Raw genomic sequence first — 26141 nt, 5'->3', positions numbered from 1 at the left:
TACTTTTTTGCCTGAGGGTCTGTTTAGCGCGCTGGTTGGGTGTAATGGTTGTCAATATTCCTGTAAGCAAACTTCAGTGACTACAGTAAAACATGGTGTTCTCATGAATTTCGCCTTCTGCTGGGAGGTAGTGGATTATCATGACCCATACCTTCATTCTCCTTGCAATCCACACTTTCCAAGCCAGAAATGACGCACAGATCCAGATTTTCTTCGTTCTTCACTGGGTCTCGTCCGCTCCTTTTGCATTTACATCGGCCAGGGATTTGAACTAGGTAGTTATCTTTGATGGAGATGAAGTGAAGGCAGGGAAGCATATAATAGGCTCTTGTTTTTCGAGATGTCTCTCTGCAAGATATCTTGGGAGATATAAGATCTAGTGAACTCCAACTGTCGCAGAGAGAATGATTGCAAAGCTATAACTCCACCAGAGATTGTGCTTTTAATCTTTGTAATTGCTACTGCAACTGCGCTGCTTCAATAAACACGAAAGGACGTCATCCACCTATGACGATAGCAAAAATTCACGTACAACAATGCAAGACCTATGATCCAAAAACGAGGCGGCACTGCCTTCTTCAATGGTGTATTGTATCGCCGTCTGGGACACCTTAGCAATACTTAAGTTTCCATAAGGTGTTGTATTTGTTACTGAAAGTAAAGAGTTTGCTTGGGACCAGACAGTCTGAGAGATATTCCAGCCGTCGAACTCCCTTCAAGCTTTCCAGATAACAATTTGTTCCCAATAGCTGAGGCCGAAGCAGCAGAAGAGCTCTGCTTTGAATCAATTGATGAGCCGTGGAAGCAGTAGTGAAAGACGCAGGTAATTTAGGGAGACGTTTTCTCAGTGGATATCATTATGTTCGAAAATTTATTGATTGTTATCTGGGATTTTGTTTTGGTAGGAGTCTAATTGAGTGGAGGCGAAGCGACGTCAAAGATGGAGCTGGTGCGCCAAGGCATGGATCGTCATGCCGCGGAACAACGCCAAAACTGGAGCGGAGCTCTTGGACGACCAAGACAGCAACCTCAATATGCGCCGACAACAATACGAGCCCCAAGTCGCACACGATCGCATGATCTGATGGAACAACACTCTCGATGATACTTTTCTCCAGCTTTGGCATTCCTGTTAAAGCTGGCACCCCGCCATTATGCTGTCCGCCTTCACAGCTCGTCCCATTGTCGAGCTCAGGCAGCGGGACAAGTTCAAGATTGAATCTATCCTCGCATATGGTCCGCCTGCCAATTCCCTTGTATCTTGCGGCTGCTGATATCATCTAGGTGATCGACTACTAGTTGGACTAAGTACCGGAAGTTTACGAATATACCGGGTCAACGAGCTGCCAGAAGAGAGCGCGAAACAGAATGGCTCTGCGAAACCAGATGCGAAGTCCGACGATAAACCCCCATCACGGCCAACATCTTCCTCCGCGCCGAAACCAGTTGATCTCCTGAGAGAGGTAGAGAAGTTCTCGACTCGAGCTATTGACCAGCTGGCTATAATTAAGGAAGCCAATGTGCTGATATCGTTGTCGAACTCGTACATATCGATTCACGACCTCGGATCGTACACCCTGCAAGAACAGCTCGTCAAGACGAAGAGTGCATCTACATTTGCGGTTACTTCGAATATTGTGAAGGACTCTGCGACTGGAATACCAGAGATCATATCGAGGCTAGCAGTCGCGGTCAAGAGGAGGCTCCTGTTGTGGTCATGGCACGAATCAGAGTTGGAACATGATGTACTGGAAATCACTTTATCGGACACCATCAAGACCTTGACTTGGGCATCTGCCACGAAGATCATATGCGGCATGAATTCTGGATATGTCATTGTGGATGTGATCAGCCAACAGATTGAGGATATCGTTGGACCTGGAGCTATTGGAGGGGCAGCAGGTGCGCAAGCCGGTCGCTTTGGTGGTGTTGGATCAGCCAGTATGGGATATATGGGTCTTGGAAGCTACATCCCAAAACCTTTGGCAACGAAGCTTGCAGATGGGGAGATGCTGCTCGCCAAAGATATTAATTCGCTCTTTATCACTGCGGAAGGAAAGCCACTCGAGAAACGCCAGCTCCCATGGGCCCAGTCGCCGGATGCTATAGGATATTCGTATCCTTATATCCTTGCTCTACAATCACCGTCTCAAGGGACATTGGAAGTTCGAAATCCTGACACTCTGTCTCTACTACAGTCCATATCTCTCCCAAGTGCAAAACAGCTCCACTTTCCTCCACCAACAGTCAGCCTTGCCCATGCTGGGAAAGGATTTCATGTCGCTAGTGAGAGATGTATTTGGCGGATGGGCTCCACAGACTATGATTCTCAGATTGATGAACTGGTGGAGAAGGAGCGATATGATGAAGCTATCAGCGTGCTCAACATGTTAGAAGATGCACTTCTGCGAAACAAGGAAGAAAGGTTACGAGAGATCAAGATCTTGAAAGCACAGATGTTGTTCGACCAACGGAAGTATCAGGATGCAGTTGATATTTTCATGGCCAAGGATGTTCAGGCACCACCAGAACGAGTTATAAAATTGTTCCCACGAGTCATCGCAGGAGATTTGACTATTTTGGATGAGAAGGATCACGGCTCAGAATCCGAACATGAAGCAACGGAGGCATGCGCCAACGGGGACCATTCTGGAGAATCGAAAACCGAGGCAACTGGCTCTCCAAAAGTGGCCGCTGTCAACAAGTTGCTCAAGGCTCAGGTCAAGAATTCTGATACTTCGTCTATCCGATCCTTCATGCGATTAGATGGCGAAGAGCCTAGTGACCTATCCAGCACCAAGTCAAAAGCAACTGAGGATTTACCCTTGGAAGGCAAAGATCTGACAACAGCTGTGCTCGCGCTCTCTGGATTTCTTGTTCAAGCGCGCAACAGGATGAAGGCTTTCTTAGATGCAGAGACAGGGAAGCTGAAGCCCTTGGAGCAGAATGGTCAGAACGGCAGCTCACAGAATGCATTTGAATTGCTTCTCACAGCGCCAGCATCCGATGCCGAGAAAGATCGCGAACAGAAGCTTCGCGATACAGCCAAATTGATCGACACAACACTTTTCAGGGCATACATGCTAGCCCGCCCCCAACTAGCTGGATCTCTCTTCCGACTGCCCAACTTCTGCGACCCAGACGTTGTGAACGAGAAGCTTCTCGAGAACGGTCGTTTCAACGACCTGGTTGATTTCTTCCATGGCAAGAAGTTACATCGTCCTGCACTTGAACTTCTGAAACGGTTCGGTCAAGGCGAAGATAGTGAAGAGGGACCAGCCGCTCTGAAGGGTCCTCAACGGACGGTTGGATACCTCCAAAACCTGCCTCCCGAGATGATCGACCTGATTCTAGAGTATGCCGACTGGCCACTGCGAGTGGATCCGACTCTGGGCATGGAGATCTTCTTGGCAGATACCGAGAACGCTGAGACGCTCCCACGAGACAGAGTCGTCAACTTCTTACAAGGCATTGATGTCAACCTGGCAGTCAAATACCTCGAGCATGTGATCAACGAACTCAGTGATTTGACTCCAGAGTTCCATAATAGGCTAGTGGATGCTTATGTCCAAGAATTGAGGGGGAGACAGGATAAGGACTCAGAGGATTGGAAGGGCTTGATGGGACGACTGATAGAGTTCTTGAGGAGCAGTAAACAGTATTCTCTTTCGAAGGCTTTTGGATTGATACCCCGGGACGGTAAGTGCTTGATACTGGCATGGCAGGGTGAAGCTGACTTTGCCACAGATCCCAGTTTTTATGAGGCGCAAGCTGTGGTTTTGAGTAACATGGGACAGCATAAACAGGCATTAGAGATATACGTCTTTAAGATCCAGGATTTCGAGAAAGCTGAAGAGTATGTATTCCTTGTCCGCTTCGTCATTTCTGCTTTATCTAACGATGCCAGGTATTGCAACCACATACACCTTACAACCGACTCAGCAACTGCCTCTCCCGATCAAACCCGTCGTGGCTCAACCTCTACGCAAGACGACGATACATCAACTCCCTCCATCTACCACACTCTCCTATCTCTATACCTGACTCCACCCCCACCACACAAGCCCAACTGGCCACCAGCTCTCGACCTCCTCTCCAAGCACGGCTCTCGCCTCCCCGCCTCCTCAACCCTCAATCTAATCCCTACCACTCTACCTGTCGGAGAACTAGAATCCTATTTCCGCGGCCGCATCCGCGCCGCGAACTCCATCGTTAACGAGACTCGTGTTGTCTCTGGACTCCGTAAGAGCGAAGTGGTGTCCGCACAAGCGGGACTCTTGCTTGGTGATGGAGCACCAAATGGCAAGGGAGGCAGAAATCGACGAGTCGTGGTCAGTGATGAGCGCGTTTGTGGCGTGTGCCACAAGAGGATTGGGAGGAGTGTTATTGCTGTGCTTCCTGATAACGAGGTCGTACATTATGGATGTCTCAATCGAGTTGGAAATCGACCTGGGTCTGGAGGTGGGATGGCGGGGTTGAGAGCAGCGGGTTGGGGGAGGTCGTGAGATGAGCCACGAAGAGTGATATGGTGGACTAGTCGATTCGGATACATAGCGCGGCGTTCTTCCTTATCGTTTTGGAAGGCAGCTCGATGGCCGTTGGTGGGAGTTTGGAGGTCGTATATCCTGTATATATTCGCATGATAGTTCGTGAAGCAACAAATGCATGCATGCAGCCAGTAATCTTGGTCATCTTATGCCCTTCTGGCTTTCCAGACCTTGCCTTCAAATGTCTCCCCAACCATCAACAAGTGACTTCTGAACGCTCACTTCCAGTTCTATTCTCTCTCCCAAATCTGACTCATGCCGCCTAGCTCAAGTCCCTCCATCCCAAGCATTTGGATGCCATTCTTCCAACCAAACGTCCCTTGAGCTCGTCATCCACTCCCTCAATCCTCCTCAACAACCTCCTCCCCATAATTCTCCTCCTCCTTATTCTCATCCACACCCTTTAGTTTAGCCTTCCCATCCCCATTTTCCCCTACCGCTGTCGCGGCCCTTGCATTATCCTCTTCCATCCGCGCCGTAAGCTCTTTATTGATGACTTCTTGCATTTGCGATGTTGCTTGGCGGAGCGCTGCTAGGTATTGGGTCTTTTGAGCGGTTGCTGGGGAGGAGTTGGAGGACTCGCTGAGTTGGAGAGAGGGTAGAGAAGTCGAGTGCGTGAAGGGTTTGTTGGTGGGAGAGGAATAGGTTGCTGTGAGGGCGGGGGAGGGTGAGTTTGTGGATGTGGTTGGGGCTGGCGGTGTCATTGTGTTGTTTGCTGGGAGTCTTGGTTGATGATGGCGGATAATGGATAGGAGAAGTGTTTCTTGAGGCGAAATGAGATGAAGTGCGATGGATGGCGGGGTTGAAGTTGAAGCTCCAAAATTGTAGTGGGGAGTCCGCTTCGGCCGCTTGATCCGCATCCCTCGCTTGACTTCCACTCATCAAAACAAAATCACGTCAAGGAGGATCTGAGAAGTAATGTGAGATAAACTCATATTACCAAAATGGAATGCGCATAGGTTCATATCCTTGTGTGAATCTAAAGTACATGAGAAGAAAGTGAACTATTTTATACACATGTCCTTGGAGTGCTCAGGTCAACGCAGGACGAGCTTCTGGACATGCCTGGCGTTGTAGATCTCTGAATTTTGCATCTTGATGTACTTGATTGTGTTTGGATTAATGAACCCTAACTATTCATTGCCTTTTGACTATGTCATCCATGGATGAGTAATTCCTTTCAGTCCCGAATATCGTTTTTATTCGGTGTTTACACAAAATCGGACATAACATTCAACTTCGCAACCATCTGTTGATATCCATCTCATCGTACAGATCAATGAATCAGTCATCTCCAAATGCAGTGGCAACAAGCTCGGCAATTTCGATCTTCTTCTCCCACTTCTCCTTTTCTACCAAGACGCCAACGTACTTCTCAAAAGACTCCGTAGCAGCAGTCCAGAATCCAAATAGCTCCAGCATAGTTGTGTGAGTGGAATCCATGAATACACGCAATGTGGAAGTCTGTTCTTTGATAACGGACAAGTTCCAATGCTCGAATTCTTCCTCGAAATCCTCGATCAAAATCTTCAGCCGAGCAGTTGTGTCTTTATCAAGCACATTATTTTTCTCAATAGCAGTAATCAGTTTACCTAAAGAAACATTCGCTGATTCTGATGCCGACTCTTGCCGCTCTGTACAGTCTGCGAGATGTATTTGAAGTCTTCGGATATTTGCATTGACGGATTGTTCGAGATAACTTTCGGGTTGCGATGCAGAGATCTGCTGTAGCGGGGGTGTTCTCTCATCCCGAGGTGGAACGTCGCTGCTTGCACGAGCGGTGTTGCTGGCAGACTGAACGGACAATTCTGAGGAAGGGGCCATTGAAGTTCGCTGAAACGATGGTGGTGGGGAAGCGTCGTAGAAAATCTCGCTCAAGTCATTGCCTTCCTGCTTAATAAGAGGTTCTGTCTTTAGCCTCTCGTTCTCATTGGTGATGTTATCGGTGCTGAGTTTCCTGCGTTTTGAAGCACGTAAAACTACGAGCAGAAGTCAGCACAGCCCGAGATTTCTTACAAGAAACTTCCAGCTTACCCCGATCTGTTGGTGATTCTGTCTCCAAATGGTCATTCCGGGTCACAGAGATTGTCTCAGTGGTGATTTTGTCCATAGAATGATCGGCTGAAGATGGCTGTTGGTGGCGCTTCTCTATTTCCAGTCAGTATTCAAGTAGACATCGAAAAGAGGGGTGTGAGCTATACTATGGAGCACGATCTCGCGTTTTGTCCTTCGAAGGTCTTGGTCAAGCTGAAAGACTTTGAGACGAAAAGCGTTCATCAGTTCCTCGTCCCAGGATTCAAACTCGAGTTCAGCTTGGTAAGTTGAGAGATACCGGCGGAAGATAGATGCAGGCGACGCACCTCTCTCGCTCATCACCTCGATTTTTGCGTGTTTAGCAAAGATCACATCGAGACCGCCAGCAAGAACAAAATGAGACCAAGTTTGAATAGCCCATTGCAGCTCACATATTGTTGGTAGACCGATATCGACATCGCCGAAAAAGAATTTTGACGTTTTATCTATCATCCTGAATATCTCGATCTCTCGCCAAAGAAGCTCAGCATCTGGTTGACCCTGGATGATTGTTCGCATGGATTCATGTCTAGCATAATCATCTGCTGATATGCCGCAACTTGAGAGATAGTCGCTTGCCTGAACAATGGCTGAACGCGTTGAGAGCGAGCCAAGTTGCATTCGAAGGTGAGATATCTCCTCTTCTATCTGTCTCGTGTTTGGTGCAAGAGGTGTCATGTTTCGTGCTGGATGCCGCCGTACTTGTCTAATCGTATGCGGGAGATAGATTGAGGGGCGGTGGTTCGCAGACGACCGGTGGCTTGAAACTGGCTGTAGACTTTTACCTTTATTCTATTCGATCTGGACTACATTTACTAACTTGTTCTGACTTGGGAGGGACGAGTGTTAGCACAATAGACGGTGTCTTTTGCTAAGCGAAACGAGATTTTAGGTACCTACCTCACCTAGGCATGTTCTGTCATACTTAAGTTGCATTTGAAAACAGCTTTTTTTTCCTGACAGGAAGACACGGGGCCACTTGAAATGATACACGGTACCTAGATTGAATGCAATCTTTGCTACAGGGCAGAATGGAACATGACTCAATACAAAACAAATGACTGCAAGGCAATGGAAGCAGGGCAATTGAAGCAGGGCAATTCACCAAGGACAAGTAGTATTAAGTGGTAGAGAGCTTTCCAAGAGTGGAAGTTTATCCATGTATAATTGCCGCCAATACCTCTCCTGATTACTGACGCATCCGGGTCTTGGTTCTACCCCTGAATCAAGCGACAAGTCCACTTCGGAGATGCTCTGGTCCATTCTTTAGTTGGGAAGTAATGATCGTTTCGTTTCATTTTCATCACTTGCTCAATTCCTCCCAATGTCATGGTCGTCAAAGTGAAGTCTGCACAATGTCAGTACAAGGAACATGAACATGCAGTTCTGTGAAGCTTACTGGAGTTATCTGGAATAGCCATAGCGGCATCGAGGAACGAGTCCAAGTTCCCTGCCTCGGTGTCGTTGACATGGGTGATGAAGGTTGCAGGAATGAGTCCGTAATGACTTGAAGGCGACCCTCGTATCACACTCGATACAAATACTTCGCTAGGTGACTTTCCCACCCGAAGCCTGGCAGCATGATGGGGTGGCTGCAAAGTCGCGCCACAGAACAAGACCACTCTTTTGGTCTCGAAATCGTCTGCCAGAACTGTATCAAGCTCTAAGTCAACTTCCTCGCCATATCTTACCACTCGTGCTTTCAACACCTCAGCATCATCCTGAATTTCTGTTTCCGATAGACGAGTGATGATATTGTCGTTCAGCGTCAGAATGATATCTCCTTCCAAAAGCGCGCGGGAATCATCATCGCTTTGAATGGTGCGTTTCTTGACTTTGAAAAGTTGATGGCAATACGAGTTGGCGACCTCGACCTTGCTGATCCATTCTTCGGAAACCTTCATGTCCCTAGCTTGGCTCATGGTAATCGCCTCGAATTCAACACTGAGGATTCGTAGCTTCGGAATCTCACCATTCCGTATTCTGGAAATGACCGGGAGGATGGTGGAAGTCGAGATACCGTAATATCGATACATATCTTCGTCATCATCGTTCACATAGAGTGTGGTCAGCCAGAAAGCTTGGACAACACCGTCATCATCAATCATGAGTCCGCTTCCACATTCATCTGCCAATCCTGTGTTGACTTTGACTGCTTCACTATTCATCGCTCTAAGCTTAGGTCGATCTAAGTTTCCAGCCAGCTGCAGATTGTAGACGTCGGTGACAGTGGTCTGAGTGCAAACAGGACCTCCGATATTATTATCCTTGAAACCCACAAAGTGAAGCGACTTTCCTTGTTCCAAATTTATTGGACTCAATGTGACACTCTGTAGAGGAGCCATGACAAGCATGGGATCGTACTTGATAAGTGCATAGTTATGCAGCGGATGGCAGAACAGCACTTCTCCGTCGACAATGATTGAATCTGCGATTGTGAGCGCAATGTCGCAGAGAGCGTGTGGCACTGTTGCCCTCGAAACCAAAACTACCCCTATCTCCGCATCAATCACAATGCCAACGCTTGGTCGAGGAGTGTAGTCAGAACCATTGAGGTATTCTGGAACATAGCATTCCACCTTGACAATTGACTTGACGATGCCTGCAATTGCCGGAGGAACACTCCGTAGCTGCACGAAATTCGCTGCTCTGGGGATTGGCGGTCGTCTCGCAACCACATCAGCAAGATCAGTTGATTCCCAGAGACCATTCTCATCGTTGCGGATATACTGAATTATCTTCTTTGACCAGTACCGGTCGATGCGTAAAACTGAAATCCGCGGTGTGTTGGGGTCGTAGAGATTGGTGTAAGTTACTACAACTCGACTTTGGTCTGGAATCGCTTTCATGACTTCGATAAATGCATCCAGGTCTGGAGTGGCCTTATTGTCCACCTTTTGTATTGTACAGCCCGTGGACAATGGATCGAACGATCCTGCTGCATTACAAAGATATACCCCCTTGCAAGCTACTCCATAAGCTCTGGCCCTTTGGTACGACAGATCTTGGAAACTTCCACCAGCCACTGTTACCAGACGGTTTGGGGTGATTTTATACAGGTCTTGTACTTCAACCTCTACTTCCACATCTTTCCCACGTCGCTGCAACAGGAGTTTCGCGGTACTGCCTACGCTTGAGTCAAGAACCGCATCCAGATCCTTAAATTGTGCTAGAAGCTCCCCATTGACTTTGATCAGGATATCACCAACTTTGATCCTCAAATCAGATGGACCCTGTGGAATCACACGTTCTGCAACTAAAATCCCGACCTCCGAGGGGAAGGCTTTCCGGAAAGCACTTTCCCATTCCGCGGTCAATCCAAGACCCTGACATTCGTTGAAAGGTTTGAATTTCCATTGGCACTGGATATCACCTCGAGTGATCGGTTCTCCTCTTTGAAGACATTGGAGCGCGCGAAGCGGTCGGTCAAGCGGAAGAAAAAAGTCTGTTGCTGTCTTTGCCTTGCCACCCGCCTGCATTGCGACTGCTTGTCCGAAAACATTAATGACAGGGCTACCAGAGCTACCTCCAGTAGCCCCAGAAGCAGCCTGAATGTAGTTGGTATTGAAATCACAATACCCTTCTCCATCATATTCCGGTGCATTCCGATCAAGTCTACTGATAACAGCTGCCTGGATACTAAGCTTCTCTCCAGCATCGTTGCCAATGAGTCGAACGGCTTCAGCCACTTTGGTAAGATCGGGTCTCAAAGGTATAGCTATCAAAGTCATGTACTTGACTGCTTTTGGATCGAATCGAAGAATGCCGAAGTCATGGATCGGATCATAATATATGACATGAGCATCGACTTCTTCATGGTTTTCGAATATGCATCTGCCCCAAAAAGGATTTGGGCCGGATACATGTCTGTTGGTGAGGATGTATCTACAAGAATCAACTTCAAGCTTTTTGTTTGAAATAATAGTTGAGAACATACCCTCTCTGTGCATCGACCACAAACCCGGTGGCTTCAGAAGATATTGCTTTCTCGCCATCAAAGGAACGGGTATGGCAGAATTTCGCGGATACTACTCCTGCCGCAGCCTTGTCAACAGTCTCCTGCCATTTAACGTCCGCCGGATTAGCATGGCCATGCCCAACGCTGGGTCTAGAAGCAAGTGACTGCTGTAGTTCGTGCATATTGCTGGAAAGTGATAAAGATAAGAATAGAAGACAGAAGCGGAGAATTTTACTTTGATAAATGATCTCGAACGCGAGGCGAAGAAGGTGAGATACCGTTGCCTATTCCCACAGCCTCGTTGGCCGATACTCGGTGAACAGTGGCGCTGCGTCATGTGACCCGGGGCTGAATCCGGGCACCAAACGTGTGAAGCTGTCATTCGCTGAGACGAAAATAAACGGAAGTTCCACTGCATTAATTTCTTGGTGGTCCAGAAAATCAACATTCCTGGCACAGGAGTTCTCTTCGTATTCGTGGGCTTCACGTATGTTTATCAGGTCCATGATCTCGGGAAAGAGCTATTTAAGTTTCTTTGTTTACTGAACAAAGCTTGGTAAGCGAGCAGCGCTTTTTGGACAAGGTGCCGGTTAGGGTTTGCAACATTGACACTAGAATACCAGTATATAATTATCCAGCCTTTATTCTACATTACAGTGTGTACATGTTGATGCCGTCCTTTTCTCTACTTATTTGTGTTGTTATTTTCAGTCTGGCAGATTCGCTTCCGTCACGTGCCACTTGTTCCTAGGTATTGTCTTTCAACACCAGAAATAGTGTTATTGTTGAAAGGATGAGCTATTGTAAATGTATGACAGAGAGTTCACCACCTATGAGAAGAAGACTCGACGCCATCATGTATAGCTACAAAAATTTGTTTGTCGCTTGTTCTTTACCTCTCTTCAGTAACAACCTCCGCACTCCAAATTTTCCCATCCTGCCCCAATTCCAAAACACCGACACTCGACTCGACTTCAAACTACTCGAACACAGTAACTTGAACCGGATCTCACTATTGCTGGCATTTGAATGGCGCCGGTCAACCGCTCAGGACTCTTACCGGTACCCACAGTCTGTCCAATGTTGCATATCCACGAAACCTTGTGAGTATTCTTCACATCTTTCGAACATATATACTTATACCGTGTCGCAGGAAGGGCTTCCCGAGGCAAGCTGTGAACAAGATCCTGGGGTTGCAAGTGTCTACTCTCGAGCAGTGCTCGGAAGAAACGTCACGCCTGTGGACCCAGAGCACTACAATGGTGCCGAGGGTGTTCTTTGCTACCGAGTGCTGGGACGAAGAGTCTCTACCTTCAACTACCACGCTGATAATTTCCTCGCTCAATCTATTTGAAACAACTAAGAACGACAAATGCCGTCCTTACGAGGTTTACCGAAGATCCGAGCAGTCCCCCAACGTCGATCCAAGACTAGCCATTGCTCAGCTCATCGAACCCAGTGAAGCGAGTCCAGTCACTGTGATTGGTCTAGACTTTCTCCCACAAGGAAGCTTCCACGTTCCAATCTCTTTGTCGGAATTTGTGGAGGGCTTTGACGAGGCCAACCAGCAGCTGATACTTACACCAAAATTTGCTATCACGGACTTACACCTTGATACTTCCGATGGAATTTCAGCTTCTTTAGGCAACTGTCGCAAGCTCTGGCTAGTCTTCCCACCTACAGCAAGAAATCTCGGGCTCATGAAACAGGCCGATGGACAGAGAGCAAAACTGGACAGAATTGGGAAAGAATTGGAAGGAGGACTTGTCATCACCACAGATTCAGACGAAGCGATCTACCTCCCAGCCGGTTGCATTCACGCCGTCATTACTCTCCAAGGCGGCTTCTTGATTGCCATTGACTTTACAACACCTCTCTCCTCAAAAGCATATGGAGGAATGATCAATGCCGGACTCGACGACAGTGGAGCAGCTTCAAAGTTCCAGGAAGAAGTTTTTCGAAGACTTCTCTCCTCTGTTGATTATGGAATGACTCTCAGGCAGGAATCTTTGGCACTTGATAGCTGGATCAGAGCATTAGAAAAGATTCGAGGTTACGCGAATGATTGTCAAAAATGGAAAAAGAGCGCAGACAGGTTTTGGGAAGATTTTTTGAAGAAAAACGATGCGAAGGGGATAGTGTGCGTGTGTGGAAAGCAGGGGAAGGCGAAGTTTGGAGACCACTTCAAGAGGATACATATGTGGCAGACTGGAAAGGTCCAGAAGAGAAAGTTGGAGGTGTTGGAGGAAACTGTCAAAGTTGATCAGAAGAAGCGCCCTGTAAGAGCATCGAAGCGACTGAAGAGAAAGCAGATGAGAGAATCCAAGTCTTAAGAGGCACTACTAGATAACTTCACAAGGAATATTCTGTTATGGCAAGCGAGATGTTGTTTAGCCGCGACCTTTGTACAGATACTTATGAGTGGACATAATTTGGAGGTGTACCTACTTGATAAGTTCCCAGCATGCTGTGATACAATTTGTGATTGTAAATCTTAGTAAGTTGTTCTCGATCTACTAAAAAGATTCCAACACCAATGCTGACACCGAAAGCTAGCAATACAAAGCCACTCATCCCCCTACCGTGTGAAATCAAGCTGCTGTATGGGATGTACAAGTCCGAGAACTTTGCGCCAATCTAGCAGAACCATTTTCGCGTAATTCCAGCTTGAAACCCTCTCAACAAAAGCAGAGACGGGGCATTGAGTGTGACATAGAGTATTCAATTGGCGCTCTACATCACACCTTCCTAAAGAAATTCAAAAAACATAGCGTTCACGAAACAAATTTCCCATAACATTCACCAGGAACTTTACCTACATTATTTAAGGTGTGACCTTGGTTCAGCTTACCTTCACTTGAGTCTTGAATTCATAGTTGCCCATCACTTTATTGACCTTCTGTTCAGCTTCAGCTTTCTAAACCTCCAGTCAAGTCTCCCATGTCTTCAACCATGAAGATAAAGCCGCTACTGGCGGCACCAACATATTTCAAATCTCAAGAGAGAATCACGAAAACAATTGTTAGCACCAAAATTCGGAAGAGTACGAGTCGCAAGCGCAAAAACTGCTTGGGTGATGGTACCGAGGCCGTTGTTTCCGATCGTCCACAAGTCACCAAAATGGCATCCAAAATGCAACAGTCCTCTCTGGTCACAGCCACCTATAATGATACATCGCAGATGGCAGACATAGCCAAGAGTCTGCACAAAACAGAAGTTCCAGTTACTCAGTCCCTCGTGTCCACTACGATCGATTTCCTGACAGCGAGGAAATGGACCATGGATGATTTGAAAAACTCCGAGTCATTTAAAGATATTCCATCAAAGATCGGATTGGAGAGACTACGTCGAGAGATTTTTATTTTTGAGAACATCGGCGTGGTTTCATTCCACCTTTTGAAGCAAGTAATCTCAAAGAACGACCTAGATATCTTCCAGCAGGTGGTGACTTCTTGGATGCGCTCGATAGAGTCAGGCAGCATGGAAGATGTTGAAAAGACTACAGGAGCGGTATCTTCTACGGCAGAGCGATTGAAGACGTTCTTAGAAGTATACAAGATCCAGACAGGGTTCAAGAGTTGGACCAGCAACAGATTGAAACTCCTATTGCAGAGCATCACTATCAAGGTGAACGGGGATGTTGCGATTAAAGACCTGGATCAATCTGGTGAGTGAAAACACAATTTTATACTAGTAGCATTATGTTGATCAAGCGATAGATCTCAAAGGCGACGAATGGACTACCTTTGAAAATGTTACACTCCACGTGCAAGACTTTAATGCGCGTATCAATCCAGCCAGGCTCAGCATCCTTTGGGATAATTTCCATTCAGAGCATGAAAGATCCAAGACGGACAACATGGCCAAAAACGAAGCTATCGAGGGTGATTCTGCTCTCGTGGAATATGCTGTGAGTCTGATGAGTGAAAAGGCAAGGATCCTCAACAACATACTTCTCAGACAAAATGTCCTCAAAGAAGCTGGAAAGGATGCAAGTCAAGCCAGAGCTGCGTTTACCAAGGTGTCGTTGCTACCCGATATGAAATCGTATCTAGGCACATTGCTCACTTCGAGCCAGGAGTGGACGAAAGAAGCAGCTGAAGACTTAGGTGACAGTCTCGTCCAATTCGGAATACATATCAGAGACTTACTTCAAGAAGGTTTGATAGAACCACTTGCTGCAGAAATCCAAGCTGAGGAGGACTTGGCAAACTATCTGAGGAACTCCCCAGATTCGTTGATCCTGGCTGGGGTCAATGCTGTCCTCAATGAACTCACCTCATCTGGCGGTGACCACATATACATTAAATGAGAGATAAGAGGCTGATTAATTTATGTGGCACTAATTTACTTAATGACAGGATAGATCGCCATATCTAGAGCATCTGATATTTTCACACCTGACGTTCTCCTATTCCACGAAACCTGGCACAGAACTTGTTCAGTAGCCGATGTACATTTAACCAGAGTTGTAAGCACCTATGGAATTGGGATTACGTGCTGTACTGGGAGTTGAAGTTTCTAAAACTTGTGCGATATGTCATTTGCAGCGTTAGTACTCTCGCCTTCATATGTGAATCGACGTCGTGCGCTTCGAAATTGGCTCCATTCTAAGTTCCCCTTTTGTTTATTCGTCGGACTTTCTCGGAGCACATTCATTGTAGTCGCACTGCGGTATATATCCACAACAGCCACGCCAATCACAGTCAAAGAAAACTCATCAATGTTTGGGCCGATCTCATCCAACGCTAGCCTGTTTAGCGTTCTCGCTTAAAAATCACGATTGTTTACCTTTCGTGTCTCAACGCGCTCGGAAACTGTACTTCTGGTTTCCAAGACCAACAACTCTAGTCCTACGATCAACGTGTCGCGTCGAATAATACTACCTGATTGAAGTATTGAACAGGTCAAGAGTGGCAGCACCATGGCCGATTTCACTGAACTCCAATTGACGTCAACGAAGCCCACTCGACCTCCAATCGCGAATCTATCAAGACTTGGCTCAGATATGTCTTCTTCATCTCATATTGACAATGGCCTGACGAGAAGGAGAGCCAATTCACAACAGGGCGGCGAGGCTGGACATTTCGTACCAGTCCGAAAGCCGAAGAAGAAGAGAGTTCGTCTGCCAAATCATCGATCCGCTAGCGACTCATCCGCCGCCATCATAGAAGGAAGTTCTCTTGTCGCCTCGCACCCAGAGCCGATACCTGAGATATTAACCCAAGACACTACTGTACTGAAAGGCGCGTCGAAGTTCAGAATGGTCCCTCTAGAGTCGAGCCTCGAACACTCAACTATCATTCCAACCAGCCTAAAAGTCTTTGAAAAGACACTTGACGAGTCTGTACCCTCGGCCGCCCTTCAAAACAACTATCCTCTCACAGTTCTAGACACGTCGCTACTAGTCAATTCTATCTCAGCCATCCAGAACAAACCAAACAATATCCACGGCATTGGCGACTTCACTTCATGGGATACAATGCTGTTTACGAAGCGCGCAGCCATCGCCAACTTAGCTGCATTCAGTAGAAGCATCAACAGAGCAATGAATGGCAACACGCTAAAGTCTGAAATCGTCAACATCACCAGAGAGCTTGCCTACGCAGAGTGTACGAGTTTCGATATCAAGCAGTACATGGTGGCAAGTCCCGGTAACTCAGTCGCGATAAGAAAAATTTGGCCTGAGTAAGTCACCCAACTGGACCACGTTTTACTTTTTGTTCCGAGAAGGTCATGGGGAACATGTTTGGTACCTTTGATATAGAGATCATACGGCATTCTAAAAATTTGTTTTTCAGGACTTCTGCTGACTGTGTTTTGCAGACTTGTTATCTTTAATGCCACTGGATCAATTTCTTACGAGATTATTGGTCAGTCATTAGTTTCATGGGGACCTACTGGCATTAATGGACTTGAGGAGTTCGAACTCATTGTTCTTGGCTGGATGAAACTCGCAGAGCTACATCAATTGTCACGGTTGAATCGCCTGGTTGAGTACAAAAATGAGAAGCCAGACGATCTTAGCCTTTTCCTGCAATTCCGTGGTACAAAGTTGAACGCCACATTTTGGACCCCCAATGGCTTGAAGAAGCTCAGAGAGGATATCTGGGAGGCTATCGATGGAGGCGAATTCCAGCGAAAGTCTCAGGCTGTTTCCGGTACGTCTCTTTTTGATTCTTTTTTATTCTCTTTTTTTCTTTTTTTTGAGTATGGGTACAGGCTGACTCTGAACATAGATTCAATTGGACCTGTGTCTACCTCGAAGAACTCAACTAGGCATCTTTCGTTGTTGAGAGATGGTCTTGGCATCTATACATTTCGACTGCAGCCACACCACATGTCCGCTGCCGACCCCAAACATGACATGACAACTTCTGGCGCTGGAAATGTTGGTATGCTGCCTGTCCAGAAGCAACCGGCCATGAAATGGTCATTTGTAGTGTACACTTAGACCACGCATACGCCAGGCTCCACTTCGATTTTGCAGGGGATGATCAACATTACTTTGCGCTTTTTTCTATTCTTTCTGGCTTTCTTTGCTATCACTTCCGTCAGGTGTGGTACTTGCTCATGCTCTTAGGTCAGTGCAGGCAAATGCTGTAGGGAAGTTCTTTGGTTGGTCGAGAGTTTGATATCGACGACCAAAGATAGTCAGTCCACCAGTGGTAGGAGAACTTCCAATTTTCGTTTTGGTCTGTCTAGATAGTATCTGTAGGGATAAATTCAATTAAAGTGCGATGTGTTAGGGTTGAGTTTGTGAAAAATGACAGTTATGTCAAGAAGCAACCTGATGAGCTAATCCGTGACCTGCCTAAAATATTTCTATATGTTTCCAACTATTTGCAGATCTATAATCCTTTCAGCACATTCAGTGTGATAATTGTGCTCAAAACCGGTACCAAGGTGTTCCGCTTGATTGTCTTGATATCGATGCTAATGTTTTATAGTGGCTACAATGATTTGGTATGGCTGCACGAGGATACGCAGGATTGGCATCGCATCGATATAGAAAATCTGGGCTCCATTTGTTTAGTGCAAGTAAAGCAATGCTGCCGAGATTTTATCTACCATCATCATCCTCAAAGCTTGCTGCAAGAAGCTATGCCTAGGCACTCCCCAAAGCTAGGCCCCGAATACCCTTCCTCAATCAATGACGCATGATGAAAGAGCATTATGCAGTCAAGGATTTGGGGCGATGAAGCAAACTAGCAAGGACTGCTTGCAACGCAGACATTCCAGTTTGCATCATCGAATTGCTGACCCATACAGTCACGGCAGCAAGCCTTGGCAATATTCTGCGCGTAATCACCGATCTTGCTGGCTGTGACCCACCACTCCACGTAGTTCTGTGTGGGAGACAAATTGTTAGCTTACATTCACAAATTGACAGAGCTTCGGTCGATCCAGCTCTCATATGCTTTCTCCAATAATGCGAGAGAAATGAGTACAGAGATCATGTCGAGGGGGTGTGGTGGAAAGGGTGGTAGCTTACATCATTGCAAAGAAAGATACCCGCATTCCAAGAACAGCTCACGCGTCCACAGCTGCGAGCCGAGAAGCGGATGTCACCTTTGATGCGATGCAGGTAGTCTATTCCATCCAGCAGGGGAGCTTCTCCGACTGGCTTCCAGTTTTGGGGAGGGTGGCAATCGGGTGGACCACGCTGCAGAGGGACATGTTAGTGATGGTCTCGAAGATAGAGTTGTTTGAGATGAAGAGAACGACACGTAGATTATTTGAAGGGAGCACAATGGTGAACGAGAAGGAGAATTGGGAGGTGAGAGTAACTTACAGGGTTGCGGCTCTCAAGGCTGGTGGATGCGATGTTGACAGCGTCGTCGAACTTGAAGAGGTGAAGGTTCTCCTGTATCCAGTTAGATAATTACCCCGGGGAAGAATTCCATACAAGACTCACCTCAATAGTACCATTCATTGGAATCAACGCTCCATTATCTGGATCACGGTAGATGAAGTCGGAGCTCAGATCCAATGGGAGGGATGCCTCGACGATGTCGGAGGTTGGGATGGCGACGGCTTGGAGGGTGAGGAGAAGGATTAGCAAGAGGGAGAGGATGGAAGTTGTGAAAGACTTCATGTTTGTGTTGTTCTGCTATGATTTGTTGAAGATGTTGTGGGATGTCGGAGTGAGTGGGAGTTTTTTTTGAGGTGGAGAATTGAAAGGATGGACAAAGAGAGCAGAGGGTGTATTAATAAACCGAAAAAATGTCGAAAGGTCGGAGAGCAGAAAGCCATGACGCAGACAAATCAAAGTAATATGAACGGAATTCAGAGTATATAGAGTGAATGACAACATTTGTCGAGTAACTTTGAGAATTAATAAGGTGGTGGCGATGGAAGTGAGATACACCTGTGCGGGTTTGTGAATAGTTTTATTGATCAAGCGCGACACCAAGCATCCTGCTATCATATTCACGGCTTCAGTATCCAAGAGACACCCCCAGAAAAGAAAATATTGAACTCCGAATCCCAGAGTATTCACTAAATGTCTCCCGCGTCTTTCCATCCAATAGTTTCCCAGCAGAGCTCCCAGCTTCCATCACGTCACCAAGCAGAACATCCTTCCACTTCCTCACCTCCACAACCACAAGGGCATGCCATCCTCCCTCAAAATCCCCCTCACCTCTCAACGAATCTGAACATCCACAATAAACGAATCTCTCCATCTCCTCACAGCCATCATCTGCAGCGCCTTCGCCACATCCTCGTTCTTCTCCAACGCCATACGCAACTCATAAGTACATCCCGGTGACGGAAGATCCCAACACACGCTCCACTTTGTCTTTATCTGAGGCTTCTCCATCAGACCAAACGGCTTGGCGATGCCGAAGGCTCGCTGTTCGATGATGAAGATGAGGGATGCTTGAAGGCTGGCGATGTATGGAGGCGTGGGGAGGGGTATCAGTGCTGTGTTGGAGGGGCTGTTGGCTGGTTGGAGGTTGTCGAAACGAATTTGGATGAGGAGGTGGGTGGGAGATGGGGCGCTCATTTTGGTGGGCTGGGTGGTGAGATTTTGGGTTCTCAGCTGCGGTGTGGTGGTTGGTTGTTGGTGGTTGGCTCAGAGTCTTGGTGGTCTGGTGTATGAAGTTATCTTTCTGTGGGAGTTTTGAGAAAGCTTCGAATTGCGAGACTGTTTGAAAATGCTTCGAAACTACTTGGGGGCATCGTCTTTTATATTCATGACGACCTGTGAAGAGGCTTGAATCTGGCACAGGTGATGTGAAAGGTCTAAATGGTTGACCAAAGCAACACGTATATGATTGTAGGTGAACAAGGGGTAAGGAGAGGGACGTTGAATATAGTCCTTCACTGAATGGTAAGGAATGAATGATTCTTGGAAGTAGTGAAATGCATAATTCCTTGTTGAAGAAAGAGAATCTGAGAAGCTGGATGAATCTCTACTTGAAGCCAATGAGACTTGGTAAGGAGATTGAATGGGCGATAGAAGTATCCCCAATCTTCTCATGGACAGGTTGAAATCTCCAACAGGCGAAGACGAAGTTGATAGAAAAATTCAGCATAGAGAGTACTAGGAGGTGATGATGCTCACTGGGGGGAACCCTGACTATTGGTTGAATACAATGGTATCGTGGAATAACAAATCATCATTCTGCATGACCTTTATGCATCCTGATAAAAAGCGACGAGAAGTCACATGCCACGTTCACAACGGCATGTTGTGCGTTTATTGAGAAATTTAGCTGTCACTTGCGAGCATTAGTTCAGGAGATCTTTCTGACGATTTGCCAATTCCCTAAGGAAACTCCTTTGATGTATCAGAACACTCTTCAACCGAGATCTGTGCTCTTCAGTCAAAGTTCTCTAGATATCTTCGACTTCATATGCGTCGTCCAAAATGTGGGTACTTGATAAAACCAGCCAAAGGTTTATCTTAGGCCCCCCGTCTTTTCTTGCTTCAGCTTCTGATAGGGAACTGAGCGAAACTACATCGAAATTTTATCCGAGTCACTCGGTCAAAATGATGAAAATTAAAGTCAGCAATGACGCAAATGCTGAATCGGCCCCCTAGTCGTCAATATCCAAAATACTTTGACATCTCCTCACCACGACAGATGGGATTCCTCGAAGAACAGTGTATTTCGGGAGAGAGATACTTTTACTGAGTGGTTGAAAGCACTCGATACTTCGAGTAATTTGAAGTTTTGGTCCCTTCTTGAAAGACTATAACATCAGTATGGTAGAAACATATGTCTAATCGTGCGTTCGTCTCACTTCAAAAAGGTAAGCAAGATGTGTTTGGCAGGAACTAGTGCCTTCAGCTCTCGACAGTGAGGGGGCGAGCTCGAGAGCTGTAAAACCACCCTATCCCTATACTGTAAATAACCAAAGACACTAGAGTAGATTCTTTGATCACTTTTATATATATACAGAAACCTAGAAAGGGACGGTAGGTAGGGAAATCGAAGCTTTACTAAGGAGAGCGAACGCATATAAGAAGGAAGAGAGTAAAGGAGAGAGGTGCGAAGTTATCCTCTCTACGCTTAAACCCCCTCTGTTTCATCTCAAGGAGAGGAGCTCACCGAAAGATTAAGAAACTGCTTCAGAAACCCAGAGACTGCTTTACTCGAGTGCTTGGAATATGGGAGAGCAATCAAGACGACCTAACTACTATAGGAGACAGGGGGAACGGAGAAGGATAAATCAAAGAATTAATAAACAGCATATTGAACATCGAAGTGTGGCTACTCAACATAATTATACATGAATTGCCACCATATCAGTTTCCATCACTCCAAAGCTTCCCGCCCTGCAAAATGCGCGTAGCACCTTTCCTGAACCCATCTGTATCCGTCCTCAAAAGACTGGGACCAATACTGATCCTGCAAACCCCCAAATCAGCAAACTCCTTAACGGACAAATCATCCTTCTTAGATCCCAACTTGACAGCAAGTCTGCCCTGCAACCCATCAACAAGCGTCTTAATTTCCTGCGTCGTGATAGCCGGCCCAGCTCCTTCCCAAACAAACACCGAAGTCGCCCCCGCGGCCAAAAACGCCTTCCCCCTCTTCACAGCTTCCTCAACCATCATCTCCCTCGTCCAACCTTCCGGGTTAGGGTTCAAGCAGAGGATATCAGTCCTAGCATTGACAACAAAGTCTGGAATCCCTGCATCTCTTGCTACCTCAATGGTTTTCTTGATTCTCCCGGCAGCTTCCTCGATACTCCTCAAGCAGGCCAAACCACCACCGAATCCTTTCTCGGGATACGAGTCCTCGATGTTAGCTCCCACGACGCCTATTGATATAGCGCTCGTGACGGCTTCGACGAGCTGGTCTCCATAGCCATCTTGTAGGTCCATTGATAGGGGGAGGCCGGCATCGCGGATGAATGGAGCGAATTGTGACACGGAAGATAGGTTTTGAGAGAGATTGAGGTCTTCATCGGTAATTGAGAGTTTGGCTGCTACGGCATATGAGGCTGTCGCTGCGGCTTTGACCAGTCCGGGATGGGTTTCATTGAGGGAGATGAGAGTGCTTGCTGAGGCGGGGTCGAAGATATTGGCGAAGACTACGGGGTCGCCTGGTTTGTGGAGGGCTTTGAGGGTTTGTGCATAGCTGTTGTCAATAAGGGCTCTGGAAGACATTGTGATAGATAATCGAGTATTAGGAAGTTACAGACGAAGGATTGAGAGATTTTGTAGAGGATCTGAAGGCGTGAGAGGAGTCATATTGACCCCGCATGAGGGGCAATCGCGTAAAGGGCGCGAGATCATGTGGTTTGTACGTAAGATGGATTGAAGTCTTTCCGGTAGGGGATTTGTAATATCTGTAAGTTTCTTACGCCTTCCAGTCGCAGTAGAAAGGACGGATCTTTCTGGGAGGGGAGTCAAAGTGTACGTAATAATGTAGGAATGATGAAAATGCGAACGTGTGAGACGATGAGATCCATGCCAAGACACCTCCTGTGAACATCTACCACGTCACATGACCGTCACACCACTCCCATCTCGCCGTTTTGGTGTCCTCCTTTCTTCTTAGGCTCGCATCAAGTCCTCTATCAAAGTAAATTTTTGTCAGACACGATATCCGCCGTGTCTTGATCTGTGTAGCTGCACAAGTTGTGAAACGGCAGCAAACTCTTCAGAAGGGGGAATTGTGCTCAGTACTCATGAGAAAATCGTTGCATTTGCAGGCGAACACTGATGAGCTCCACATTCTTGCTTACCTCGAACATCACAAGAGAAACTTGTATAAAGGTTGGAGTTGCTGCCTTAAGACTGTATTTATCGATTTTATATCAGGATCAACTCATCAACTCGTGCGAAAGATGTATCGTCGATCATGATCTTTCGGGTATAATGAACGCACAACCCAGAAGAGGAAGAAGCATCATCTACACGCCCCCTTACAAAGCCGTCTTCTCCTCAGTCTTAACATTAACATTCTTAGCTCCTGTATCCGCACTGCTTTCCACATCACTGTCAGTTGTCGCCGCCTCCCAGTTACTCTCCTTCAAGTTATTCAACCTATCCTCATCTCTATCCGCGCGTCTGAAAGTCAACCAGAAACCAATGCCACCAAAGAGCGCCACGACAGCGACACTGCCGTAGTTCCAAACCAGAAGAGGATCTTCACTGAGACCAACAAGAGCTTGACTCAATGCACTGGAAACGGCGCTGGTGAACAGTGCGATGGCTTGGACGGTAGATCGCATGTTCTTTGGCGCTTTGGTGTATGCGTATTCGAGTTTGGTGATTGATGCCATGACTTCGGAGAGACCGATTAAGCCGTATGGGAAAACTTGGATCCACACTGTGAATGGGGCAGAGCAGTCTTCTCCTTCGTTTTGGCGTGCGTTGATGTTGCTTCCACATGGAGATAGCTTATAAATGTAGTATTGAGTGACAGTTGCAGAGACCATGGCCAAAGAGGACAGGAAGAAACCAAATGAGATCTTTTTGATTGGTGTGAAGTTGATTCCTGCTTTCCGTAGACCGGGGTAAATGATGAAATCCATGATTGGAATAACAATGATGATGAAGATAGGGTTCAAGTTGTTGATGACATCGTTCGGTACACCGTTCAGAGCCATGGTGTTCGCTTGCGAGACCAAGTTTCCAGTCATTTGGTTGTAGGCGAGCCAGTAGAGTGGGTACCAGAGGAAGACCTTGCAAGCAAGAAGACCTCTGCGAACCTCATCAACCCAGGCGTCATCAAATGTCATCCAGGCAGGGCGGTCTGCTGGAGCAATGTTGCTTGGCTTGACTCTCTCCCAGAAGTCGGGATGCTTGAAGTTCTTGAGCCTAGATGGAAGGTCAGTGACATCTTCTAGGGAAAACATTGCAGGAACAAGGCATGGACAATGATTAATACGTACGTCTTTGCAGGGTTGATTGACCACTTTCCCTTGAACGCCAAGCCGATGAGCTTCGCTGCTTTGCCCATGACAGAACCAGTAGGTGGAGCATGAGTGTAATACTTCTTGCAGACAAACAGAATTATAGGGCACATGGTGAAGACAATGGTGGGAAGAAGGTATGACAGCCAGAAACCGACATAGTGTTCAGCGTAGACCATGGCCAAAGATCCAGTGAGGGATCCAATATTGATCAAGAGGTAGAAGTAAATGTAGATCCGAGCGGTTGTGACTGCAGGATCGACGATTTCCTTCTTTCCGTGTTTGTTTGTCCTGACATAGGGTCTTTCATCCTTGTATTGTTCTGCAATAAGAGGCGAGATGTTGGACTTAAATCCACCCGTTCCGAGACCCATGATAACGAGACCAATTGCGAAGACTCCGATGGCAGCATTGGGCTTGACGATGATTGGAGGAATGGCGGAGATGATCAAGATGCAATGGCCGATGAGAGCGAAACCGATGGAGTACTGAATTGTCAGGTAGCGACCTAGATACTGATCGGCGACATATGCTCCTGCCAAAGGTGTAACGTATGACCAGAAACTGTTGACTGTGAAGTGTCAGTTCTGAGGGGCAAACAGTCCATGAGGAAGGAATCTTACACATAACGAGTCCAGTCGATGCACGCTGTCCCATTCCGAGAGCACCTGATTTTTGGACGATCTTGCCCGCACCTGTGGAGGACCCAATGGGTAGGGGACGCTGGATGAAGTTGACGACTATCCAAGCATTAGCAAAGGTTCGAAGATGGTAGAGTGATTGAATCATATACTCACAAACAGCAGTTGTACCATAGTACGAAAAACGCTCGGCAAATTCAACGACAGCAACAGTCCATGATGTCCAAGGGATGTGGCCGGGAACTTTGGGTAGAGTCGCGAACTCTTCCTCCGTTGGGTATGGCTTGTCACTGTCAACGACCGTTGTGGGATTCTCACCATCGGAGAGAGAATTATCAACTGCAAGTGTTGGTTCGTTCATGGTGGCGCCATGGGTCACCTCGAGACTCCGTTTGACGTCCATTTTGTTGACGACGTTTAGACGTCTCTCACGAAATTGAAAATGGATGGTCGTAGGAAATGGTCAAGACAAAGTCGAGTGGAGGCCGCATATATATATACATGGGAGCTTCGTCTCCCTGTTCACACCCTGTACCACGGTGTTGGTTCTGGGCCGATCATTTCTCAGATAGCAATCAAAATCCAACTCTCTCTTCACTATCTTTCTTGTGATACTACATCTTGGCCACCTAGTATTGCGAGGCACGGACAAATAGAAAGAGGATATCTTGGATGTTGGACCCTCCCAAGCTCACCAAGAGAATCTGGTACGACTAGAAAGCGACAGGTTGTCTTGTCATGCTTGTTAAGGCAGCTGCCAAGATATATCTTGGAGTTAAGTGTGTTATCGTCAACCACGCGACAGGCGATGAAGGAAGGTTTCAGTGGAACCAAGACGACCGTACAACGTAGCCAAGATCATCCTATCAACCAACAGTCGAGGGAGCCACTCAGCAGCTGTATTATTGCGGCCATCACTAATATCCCCGCACTTCAACACCCGCATGCGCCTCCTGGTAATTTTCAAGATAAGGTTGTTTCCAGGGGGCTGAAATAGGGCGAGTCTTGTCTTGCTTGTTGCCTTCCGGAAGTGTATGGCCAAGTCGCTTGGTAGCTGCTGCCAAGACCGCACTTCAACCGTACAGAGTCGATGGCCGCACCGAATTGCTTTGTTGGAAACGAGACGCTTCTCATTGGGCTCGCTACTATGAGCTAGATATATTTGATGGGGGAGCTCTCGTTTTGTAGAGAGTGGCATGTTAGATTTGTCGTGCGCTTCCGGTATTGGAGCCGAGATGATGGACCAACAATTGAGAGGTAACGAGACTGAAAAGGAAAGACGAGGCATGCTTTATTCTGGAGTGGACAACAGAATTCTTCCACCGTTTATGGTGTTATCTTCCCCTGAAGTTGTCCTCTCCTGGTTGTCGACTTTAGTTGAATAGCGAGAGATAGCAAGTCGAGGTTACAACGTGCCAAGGAGTACTTGACTCGATCTTATCGAATTGCTTGTATCGCTTAGCATCCACCCGATGATGGCCGAGAGTCTAGGATACGAAGCTGCTCATATTATGATTGCCACGAAAGAAAAAGGCTAGAGTG

The 26141-nt window shown here is 46.9% G+C and overlaps 11 protein-coding genes across 12 annotated transcripts; 4 read left to right on the top strand and 7 right to left on the bottom strand.

The window, feature by feature from the left end:
- The first annotated feature begins 994 nt into the window (after positions 1-994).
- VAM6 (Vacuolar morphogenesis protein 6) lies at positions 995-5618 on the top strand. Its single transcript, XM_058500710.1, has 4 exons — positions 995-1236; positions 1285-3699; positions 3748-3856; positions 3908-5618. The coding sequence occupies exons 1-4, from the start codon at positions 1155-1157 to the stop codon at positions 4503-4505; spliced, it is 3204 nt and encodes a 1067-aa protein (XP_058349526.1). The 5' UTR covers positions 995-1154; the 3' UTR covers positions 4506-5618.
- On the bottom strand, positions 4889-5251 carry ONS95_007211 (uncharacterized protein; the record flags this gene model as incomplete). The annotated part of the gene is made up of 1 exon (XM_058500709.1): positions 4889-5251. The coding sequence occupies one exon, from the start codon at positions 5249-5251 to the stop codon at positions 4889-4891; it is 363 nt and encodes a 120-aa protein (XP_058349527.1).
- Positions 5619-5686: 68 nt separating the features above from the next.
- Positions 5687-7455, bottom strand: ONS95_007210 (uncharacterized protein). Of its 2 annotated transcripts, XM_058500707.1 has the most exons (4): positions 7200-7455; positions 6749-7149; positions 6582-6695; positions 5687-6526 (listed from the first exon to the last, which is right to left on the bottom strand). In XM_058500707.1, the coding sequence occupies exons 2-4, from the start codon at positions 7137-7139 to the stop codon at positions 5832-5834; spliced, it is 1200 nt and encodes a 399-aa protein (XP_058349524.1). In that variant the 5' UTR covers positions 7140-7149; positions 7200-7455; the 3' UTR covers positions 5687-5831. The 2 variants fall into 2 exon arrangements, with proteins under 2 accessions (XP_058349524.1, XP_058349525.1); XM_058500708.1 differs by having other exon boundaries at positions 6749-7455.
- A 111-nt stretch (positions 7456-7566) lies between these two features.
- Positions 7567-10868, bottom strand: ONS95_007209 (uncharacterized protein). The gene is made up of 3 exons (XM_058500706.1): positions 10558-10868; positions 8020-10505; positions 7567-7968 (listed from the first exon to the last, which is right to left on the bottom strand). The coding sequence occupies exons 1-3, from the start codon at positions 10758-10760 to the stop codon at positions 7835-7837; spliced, it is 2823 nt and encodes a 940-aa protein (XP_058349523.1). The 5' UTR covers positions 10761-10868; the 3' UTR covers positions 7567-7834.
- Positions 10869-11607: 739 nt separating this feature from the next.
- ONS95_007208 (uncharacterized protein) lies at positions 11608-12911 on the top strand (the record flags this gene model as incomplete). Its single annotated transcript, XM_058500705.1, has 2 exons — positions 11608-11681; positions 11732-12911. 2 exons carry the CDS (start codon positions 11608-11610, stop codon positions 12909-12911), a joined length of 1254 nt encoding a protein of 417 aa, XP_058349522.1.
- A 619-nt stretch (positions 12912-13530) lies between these two features.
- On the top strand, positions 13531-14890 carry ONS95_007207 (uncharacterized protein; the record flags this gene model as incomplete). Its single annotated transcript, XM_058500704.1, has 2 exons — positions 13531-14245; positions 14298-14890. The coding sequence occupies 2 exons, from the start codon at positions 13531-13533 to the stop codon at positions 14888-14890; spliced, it is 1308 nt and encodes a 435-aa protein (XP_058349521.1).
- A 612-nt stretch (positions 14891-15502) lies between these two features.
- Positions 15503-17032, top strand: ONS95_007206 (uncharacterized protein; the record flags this gene model as incomplete). The annotated part of the gene is made up of 3 exons (XM_058500703.1): positions 15503-16266; positions 16405-16739; positions 16818-17032. 3 exons carry the CDS (start codon positions 15503-15505, stop codon positions 17030-17032), a joined length of 1314 nt encoding a protein of 437 aa, XP_058349520.1.
- A 754-nt stretch (positions 17033-17786) lies between these two features.
- On the bottom strand, positions 17787-18882 carry ONS95_007205 (uncharacterized protein; the record flags this gene model as incomplete). Its single annotated transcript, XM_058500702.1, has 4 exons — positions 18497-18882; positions 18374-18445; positions 18074-18244; positions 17787-17927 (listed from the first exon to the last, which is right to left on the bottom strand). Exons 1-4 carry the CDS (start codon positions 18674-18676, stop codon positions 17787-17789), a joined length of 564 nt encoding a protein of 187 aa, XP_058349519.1. The 5' UTR covers positions 18677-18882.
- A 129-nt stretch (positions 18883-19011) lies between these two features.
- ONS95_007204 (uncharacterized protein) lies at positions 19012-19588 on the bottom strand (the record flags this gene model as incomplete). Its single annotated transcript, XM_058500701.1, has 1 exon — positions 19012-19588. One exon carries the CDS (start codon positions 19586-19588, stop codon positions 19226-19228), a length of 363 nt encoding a protein of 120 aa, XP_058349518.1. The 3' UTR covers positions 19012-19225.
- Positions 19589-21182: 1594 nt separating this feature from the next.
- Positions 21183-22483, bottom strand: ONS95_007203 (uncharacterized protein). The gene has a single exon (XM_058500700.1). It carries the CDS (start codon positions 22202-22204, stop codon positions 21338-21340), a length of 867 nt encoding a protein of 288 aa, XP_058349517.1. The 5' UTR covers positions 22205-22483; the 3' UTR covers positions 21183-21337.
- Positions 22484-22965: 482 nt separating this feature from the next.
- Positions 22966-25002, bottom strand: ONS95_007202 (uncharacterized protein; the record flags this gene model as incomplete). Its single annotated transcript, XM_058500699.1, has 4 exons — positions 22966-23863; positions 23938-24529; positions 24582-24698; positions 24756-25002. The coding sequence occupies 4 exons, from the start codon at positions 25000-25002 to the stop codon at positions 22966-22968; spliced, it is 1854 nt and encodes a 617-aa protein (XP_058349516.1).
- Between the last annotated feature and the right edge of the window lie 1139 nt (positions 25003-26141).

This window comes from Cadophora gregata (assembly GCF_030347475.1).
Source record: "Cadophora gregata isolate MNR1 chromosome Unknown scaffold_19, whole genome shotgun sequence".
Classification (NCBI taxonomy): domain Eukaryota; kingdom Fungi; phylum Ascomycota; class Leotiomycetes; order Helotiales; family Ploettnerulaceae; genus Cadophora; species Cadophora gregata.
Note: the sequence above shows the minus strand (reverse complement) of the source record. Positions and strands in the feature narration are given on the sequence as shown.